The sequence below is a fragment of the Aulostomus chinensis genome, chromosome 18 (genome assembly GCF_037954235.1).
Source record: "Aulostomus chinensis isolate RoL2024-O1b breed Wild chromosome 18, RoL_Achi_v1.0, whole genome shotgun sequence".
In the NCBI taxonomy this organism is placed as follows: Eukaryota; Metazoa; Chordata; class Actinopteri; order Syngnathiformes; family Aulostomidae; genus Aulostomus; species Aulostomus chinensis.
Genome location: NC_141337.1, coordinates 19,327,886 through 19,335,793, shown reverse-complemented (window position 1 = coordinate 19,335,793; position 7,908 = coordinate 19,327,886). Strand labels below are relative to the sequence as shown.

General features: G+C 42.3%; 1 protein-coding gene across 4 annotated transcripts in view; it reads left to right on the top strand.

Moving 5' to 3' along the window:
* The first annotated feature begins 254 nt into the window (after positions 1-254).
* LOC147245579 (microtubule-associated serine/threonine-protein kinase 1-like) overlaps positions 255-7,908 on the top strand; it is a 102,228-nt gene continuing 94,574 nt past the window's right edge. For all 4 annotated transcript variants that reach the window (XM_086185871.1, XM_086185870.1, XM_086185869.1 and 1 more), the window contains exon 1: positions 255-1,002. In XM_086185871.1, coding sequence (XP_086041997.1) covers positions 964-1,002 — 39 coding nt within the window. In that variant the 5' untranslated portion in view covers positions 255-963. The remainder of the gene's footprint in view (positions 1,003-7,908) is intronic.

Below are 7,908 nucleotides of genomic sequence, written 5' to 3'. Positions count from 1 at the left end.
GTGACATTGAACATTTTTTTCTCACTGCAGCTTTCTCTAGTCAATCCAGGGTCGCTGTCTGTGGTGCTGACTCTCATTACACAAGCAATCCTAAAAGCTCGGTGCACATTATTATCTTGTGTGTGTGTGTGTGTGTGTGAGTGAGTGAGTGAGTGTCTGAGAGAGAGAGCTAGAGAGAGAGAGCTAGAGAGAGAGCTAGAGAGAGCGTATACTGCTACCAAACTGCTGCTCCATTCATCTCAGTGCGGAGTTGAGAGGAGGGGCGAGCGGGAATCCCAGGACAGGGTTACAAATATCGCGTTGCTGCTGTCGCCTTGTCTCCTCCAGTTCCCAGGAAATCCGTCTGAATGTATGAAACGGATATGAATTTATTTATTTTTGTTATTTTTGAGGAAGGATGAGAGGGCCGAGGATCCTCAGTGAAGCGAAAAGGCTGTGAATGAGTGGCGGTGACAGTGCGAACGAGGAGCTAAAAGAGGATGACGGTCTCCTGGTACTCTTACGTCTGAAGCCGCGTTGAGCCTCGAACACGCAGTTCTTTGTGAGTGAATAAGAGAAGTCGCTCGTGTGCCTTTGGCGGTTGCTTCTGATGCTTCAGGATTAGTTGTTTTGAGGATTTGGGGCATTTTGGGTACTCTGATCATTTCGGCCTGCAGTCGGAAAGCGTACACAAGGACGAGGCTGGAGACAGCAGCACGACTGCTATCAGCGAGACGTGGCTCTAATAGAAACATTAGAAACACTAACTGTGTTTGTACTCCGACAGAATGGGGCCGCTTTAAATTTGTTCATCTCCCTCGACGTGACACCTCGTCGTGCTTGCCAGGAAGCTTGCTGCTGGATGCCGCAGCCCCACTGGGTCAAATCCCTGATCAGCAAAGGGTCAAGAGGGTGCTTTTTTTGTTTTTTGTTTTTGGAAAAGAAATCCCCGCCAGGAGCCTCGCCACTCAGCATCCAGTAATCATGGATGATTCGGGGATCATACGGCGCCGGAGGCTGCAGGTGAGCTGTCTCTCAGCAGGCTGGACGCCTCCTTCATGCTGAACATCACCTTCCTGTTGTGTGATGCTGTTGCTAGAGATGGCACTTTTACATTTCAAGCGTCCAAATGGTGTTTGTAAGTGAGTCATAGTGTTTGTTCAACTCTAAACTCTGACGTAAAAACGATGAGAACATCCCAAAATAAAATATAGCAACTGCTTTGTAGCGTCCCCTTTTGTGGCGGAATGACAGTAGTATAAATATAGGGGGCCTGGGAGTGGCAGATATTTTGGTGGAGGAAATTTGGTTGGATAAATTTGTGTGACATGATTATTTCGCAGCACGTTTGTTGACAAAACTTAAAATATAAAATCACAGGAATTGATGGACAACAAGGGAAGCACAATCAAGTATGTGGTCTCATTTTCTCAAGTGAACAGTCTTAAATTCTAATTATTCAGTTAGACTGAGAGACTGCCTGAGCTGTTTCAAGGACGATTTGGTTTATTTTTATATTACATTGCAATTTTGTTTCATAGGTGCCAACTACTTTTATGAGTCAGCAAATGTATTTATGAAAAGGTTGTTTCAGTTTCTTTTGCAGGAACATAGTTTAATTATGATGCTCAATGTCCCCTAATGCATTTATACTTCACGTGGTGTTCCAAATACCCTCAGTTAATGTGTTTATTTCCCATTAAGCTAGGCTATACATCGTCACTCATGCATACTGACATGATGTGTTGAAATCACTGTGTTCATCCATTATGAAGCATGCTGCCTAACCCCCCACCCCCACACCCTCATCTTTGTATGACTCAGTCAAGTGAACTGAGCAAAGATGAGCAGACTGCAGGTCAGGCAGAGTGCAGCCTCCTGTGGGTTTGTACCCACTTGTCTCCATTTTCATTTTTTTTTTTTTGGTGTCTTTTATAAGCAGAAAAGCTTAGGATTGCTGCTCAGTGGGAAATTGACCTTTGTTTAAGTGAAAAGGAAGCATTGAGACATTGAAAATACTAAAGGGACGATTATCAGTGAGGAGATGGTTTGACAGGAGCTGCAAGGGAATTAATCATCGTAGAGCCTAACTGGCAAAATTACTGGCATTTATAGATACAGACAGGCTACTGGAGTGATTTAGCAATTTGTGTGTGTGTGTGGGGGGGGGGGGGGATGTAATTGCACTGCTTGTCCTGTTCATCAGCTGCCTTGTCATTCCCCTGGGTCTCATCATCCCAGCACACACACACACACACACACACACACACACACACACACACACACACACACACACACACAGGAAATCTTTCTCTTAGCACCAAATGATCACATATCCCCACTCCCCATGTTGGGTCAAGCGTCCCGAGCATCACAAGCATCATGCATTGCCTCAAAACGCCTGTCATGAATCAAGCATCCTCATGCTTCATGCTGTCTTTGGCATTTGGTGACACTGCAGTTTTGCCATCTCCAGATGATTCGCTTAGATATTTAGATAACATAATAACAATGATAATTATTTCATCTACAAATATAAACAGAACGGTAGGTCATCAACATAATTAAAATGTACCGTAAGTCAAATTAGAACTTCAATGACCACTTGTCCAAGAAAATAGACAAGAAATACAATAAAAATGATAAATCTATGCGGCAGCTTTTTTGCATCTGTTGCAGTCTTTGAATGTTTTGATTGCTATAATCAGATTAAAGTGCATTACAATAGTCAAGTCTGGAGGGATAAAAGCATGGATAAAAGCATTTTCTAAATTGGCAGGAGAAAGGAATGACATGATATTAAATAATTGTCTCAGTTGTGCAAAGCACAACTGTGCCACTTTGGCCACCAAAGCATCAAAAGATAATTCTGAGTCAAAATGAACTCAAAGGTTTTTTTTAAATCCGAGTGCTCTTTGCAAAAATGTTTTTGAAAATGCACCCACACTTGAGGAGAGCTTGTTAACACTGCTGCTGGCGCCAGAGTGGATTATTATGATCACTCATGGTTTGGAGTCATTCGCCTGTAGGACATATATGGGCATCCACTTTTTAATTTCAGTTGGATGAGACATAATGTGCAAAGCAGAACATGGGGTGTCAACAGTTAAAGTCTATGCCATGTCTACTGGAGTTGTTTTTTATTCTGATACTATGATTAGAAATGACTGTGATTTTGGCAAAAAATTCTGGCATTTGTATGGATTTGTTGCTCCTGACTATGCCAATCCAATTTCAAACTTTTATTCGAAGAAAACACTTGTATTTATGTTTTTAGAAACAACACCAAAAGCAACCAAGTCCATCATTTGGTAATATTTTTCATGGGAAAGTCCCACCAGTTTGACAGTCCTCATGGTTTTAGTTTTGATGGTTGCATGTTCATTGCCGGCAAGCTTGTCAAGTGTTTGAAGATGCCTCACGCTGACAAACACAGCGAGTTCAATGAGGCAAATGAACTGCAGCGGCACACGCTGGAAATCACTTTCAAATGTTGCAATAAATTCCACAAAGACAGCTTGGAGTTCAGATATTCATATTCATTCCTTTTTCATTTTTCAGTGTCTATTTTCAAAGTTGCTGTTGAACTACGGTTGCAGGAAATGACGACCAGTATAAAAATCTTTGATTTCTCTGAATTGTGACTGCACTAGTCGGCTCAAGGGGATGCCATTTACTGCAAGATTTTTGTTCTTTTCTCCAGTGTGACCACCTGTCAAACTAGATCATAAAAAAGCTCAATGGCAGTTATCCTCAGAAAATATTTGTCTTACAATGGATTTTACCACATCAATACATGGTTAGTTCAAAGCTCTTAAAAATTAGATTACAATATATTCAACCCAGTCTCATGTCAAAATGTGAAAAGGCTCCGTTTGTCCACAGGTCAAAACGTATCAGTTCTACGATAAAGGCCTAAAAATTGTGAAATGTGTACGTTTTTTTCCCCTATTCTTTTCTATTGGAGCGCTGGTAGGTCATGTGACTCTTTCATGCGGGCCTCTCAAAACACAAACATGGCGACCGCTCCTGTCATTTTCAGAGGAAAAGAGCTCATTGTACTCCAAATATGGTCTTTGTGAATGTCTTTTCTACATCAAATTTGAACTAATTTTAGATATTGTTCCTATACTGCTTAGTTTGTGTGCATAACTATAGACTCATTTCAGAATGTGGCTATCCAGTTCATTTTCAAACAGCTTCACTGGATGTTCAAAGCAGCAGATGGTAACTGGAAATGCATGCAAAGGCATTTCTGCTTCAAGCCTGCTACTGAGCCAAATGAAGCCTCAGGAAAATTAACTGGAGTAGGAAATAAGTCCCCCACGATCTCGGAACATGGACAGGTTTACAATAAATCAAAATCCAATCCTGATTGTTTCTTTCTCCATCTTTTTTGCAAATGTCAAACATTCAGCAGCATAATGTGCAACCTTGTAAAAACAAAAGTGGTAAAAAAAAAAAAAAAAAAGAATAATAAAACATACAAAACAACAGTATGAAAACACTAGTCATAAAATAAAATAAATAAAATTACTTTATCTCTGGTCCTAAATAAACATACATGAGAACAATAAAAATATAAGAACAATAAAAATTAATGTGTGAACACCGAGATAAAAATCAAACTGAACACAAAACTAAAGGGCTGGCTAATGAAAATAAAAAGTAAAAAAAAATCAGCCTTAAGTGACTCTGAAGCCCCCATCTCCACTTCTTTGCTTCAGTTGCTTTGAAGCATGAGTCTTTCTGAACTCTTTCGTTGTTGTGCTGTCATAAAGCTTGACTCCATCTACACAAGCAGAAGAAGACATTAGAATTGTTTGATTGATTCGAAATGTGCAAATGCAAACTGCAGTCACACACCAAGTCCACATATCTGTAGGCAAAATACATTGCCTATGCATCAACTACCAATTCTGTGTTACTACAAAATCAGCCATGGCAGGCGATTGGCGTTATATTTTACATGTCAGCAGGGAAGGAAATGTTTTGTCCAATCAAGTCATTATTTAGAGATTGGCAGGAGCACATTTTTTTTCCCCTTCAACATGAAATATGGGCTTGTCTCGTTTGGGCCTGCCATAGTCTGCGTCAGAGAGGCTTGCAGGGCAACATCAGAAAGACAGCGAGCAGATGTTCTCAGGTCTGGATGCACAAAGGGTAATTTATTTCATTGACAAGGTTAGTGCATTTAGAAGTTGTTCTTTCTTCATATGTGTCCAAATGACTGTACAATAACACTTTAGGATGTCATTGTGTCCCCGGGGTCAACTAGGGAAGGTCTTGGGGGTATTTTACAGTTACCGTATTTTCCGGACTATAGAGCGCAACATAAGCCGCACCCACTAAGTTGTTTTTTTTTTAAATTGGAAATGTACATATATAAGCCGCACTGGACTATAAACCGAATCAAGTTGGTTCTCTTGATGGCTGCTCTCACTGCATCGGTGATGTGGGCCCTCATACTGTCCAAAACAAGCAGTGCTTTTTTCCGGTGCAAAGATCCTCCCGGGCGCTTCCCGTAGCACTCCGTTAACCAGTCTTTCATGAGTCTCTCTAGCATCCATCCTTTCTGACTGACTTTAACCACAATGTACTCCGGGAGTTGGTCTTTCGGCATAGTTTTGCGCTTAAAAATCACCATGGGGGGAAGCTTTTTTCCAGATGCGGTGCAGCCCAGGACACAGGTGAAATGTGTCCTCTCGTGTCAGGTGGTTTTCACCATAATGGATGATGCACCTGTCTTGTTTACAGTCCTGGTCAGAGGCAGGTCAAACGTCAACGGCACTTCATCCATATTTATGATGTTGTCTGGTCCGATGGAATTGTCCACGATCTTTGTTTCAACGAATTTGTGGAAGTTTCTGATTTTTTCCGCATAGTCCGGGGGGAGTTGCTGACAGAGAGCTGTCCGTGCCCTAATGGACTCGCTCTTTCGTATCATAAATCTGAAGCACCATGACAGTCCTCCATTGAGATCTTCAGTATTTATTTCGTGGGCGATTGTTTTGGCTTTGAGTCGGATCTGCATGGTGGATACACCTCGGCCGCCTGCTCTCTGACAGTTAACCCAGTCCTCAAGGAGACCTGCTTTTATGTCCTCGGAAAGCCTTTCTCGTCTTTTGGCATTGAATGAGTTCTTCCCGCTGCCGTCTCCAGCGCCACACCATGGATTAATTCACGCCAAGCTTACGCGAAGCAGCTCTATTCCCTTCCAGTACAGCCAGATTGATGGCCTTCACCTTAAAAGCGTCATCATGTGAACTTCTTTGTGTGCTTTCCGTGATGAGGGGTGGGGATTACAGTTGAGTGTGAGGGTTTGAAAACAATTTCTCCGTCGTGCCTGCTGCTCGCATGTGCTTGTGCTAAATAAAAATTAGCGCTTTCTTCTTTGCACTTAAACTTCCCCCGTCTCATTTTTGCACTTCCTGCTAAAACGCCCCCTGGCGGGTGAAGAAAAATCCACAGAAAAGCCGCACCTTTGCATAAGCTGCATGGTTCAAAGCGTGGGAAAAAAGTAGCGGCTTATAGTCGGAAAAATAGAGTAAATACTGTAATTCCTCAATGAGTGTATCTGATTAAATCCACCCTCCTTTCTTTCTCATATGATATAAATGCAGTTTGCACCACTTCAAGCATGACAAAATGTGTCTTTTTAACGTGTGATGGCTACATGTATAATGAAAACACACGATGTAGGACATGAATTATTCAGACATGCTAATGATTCCAGCTCAGATCAGCAAACATAAATGTTAACACACTAACCCACTCTTTATACCAGCACCCCTGTGTTTTTACCCTCCACACAACTGTAAATGCAGAGTATCCTCCTTATTATAGCAACATGTCTTTCATAATAATACTTGACGTGTTCATTCATTCTTGTAAAGAGGGATTTGTCAACATGTAAACTCACTGGGAAATGATGGCATGGCAGAATAGCTGCATAGGCCATGACTTGTTTATTTACCTTGGAAGAAAGATAATGTATTTCATAAGGATTAGGGTTTACATTTTCTCTTTTGTCAGATGCAGCCTTGTGGATGGGAAGTCTGCAGGCTGTTGGTTTGTCCCTGTTGTACAGAGATCAACACACACTCATATATACACACAGTCTATCTGAAGGTTAACCAAATAATTGCTTTTACTATGATTACTAGGCAGTCGATTTAATGCTTACAGCATCTTATGACACACTGTGTGACAGGAGATGGTGCAAAGGGCCTGCTGCATTAATCACATTTGCTACTCTGTATCGAGCAATGGCTTTCATCTGAGTCGCTGTAGAACACAAACACACGCACACACACAAAAAAACACTTACAGAGCTGAAACCTGGAATAGATGAGGATAAGGCCCCAGGCATGATCTATCATTTCTTCCAATTCACTCTTGTTTACACATCCCCTTCCTCTCGTGCTTGTTCAGTGTGCAGGCCTGTTGAAAGCCAGTCTTGGCTACAGATGAATGAGTGTGCTGATGTTTCAGTCGGCTGCACGGTGGTGCAGTGGTCAGCACTGTGGCCTCACAGCAAGAAGGTTCCAGGTTCCAGTCCTGGCTCCATCACAGGATCTTTCTGTGTGGAGTCTCCATGTTCTCCCTGTTCCTGCGTGGGTTCTCTCTGGTACTCCAGCTTCCTCCCACAGTCCAAAGACATGCACTTGGGGACGAGGCTAATTGGATATTGACTGTGAGTGTGAATGGTTGTCTGTCTCTCTATGTTGGCTCTGCGATGGACTGGCGACCTGTCCAGGGTGAACCCCACCTCTCGCCCGTTGCCGCTGGGATAGGCTCCAGCCCCCCCGCAACCCTTAATAGGAATAAGTGGAAGACAATGGATGGATGGATGTTTCAGTCCCATGTTTTCAGTCTACAGGAAACTGAAATGAACCAGGATCAACTCAAGTAAGCTGGTTACTCAGC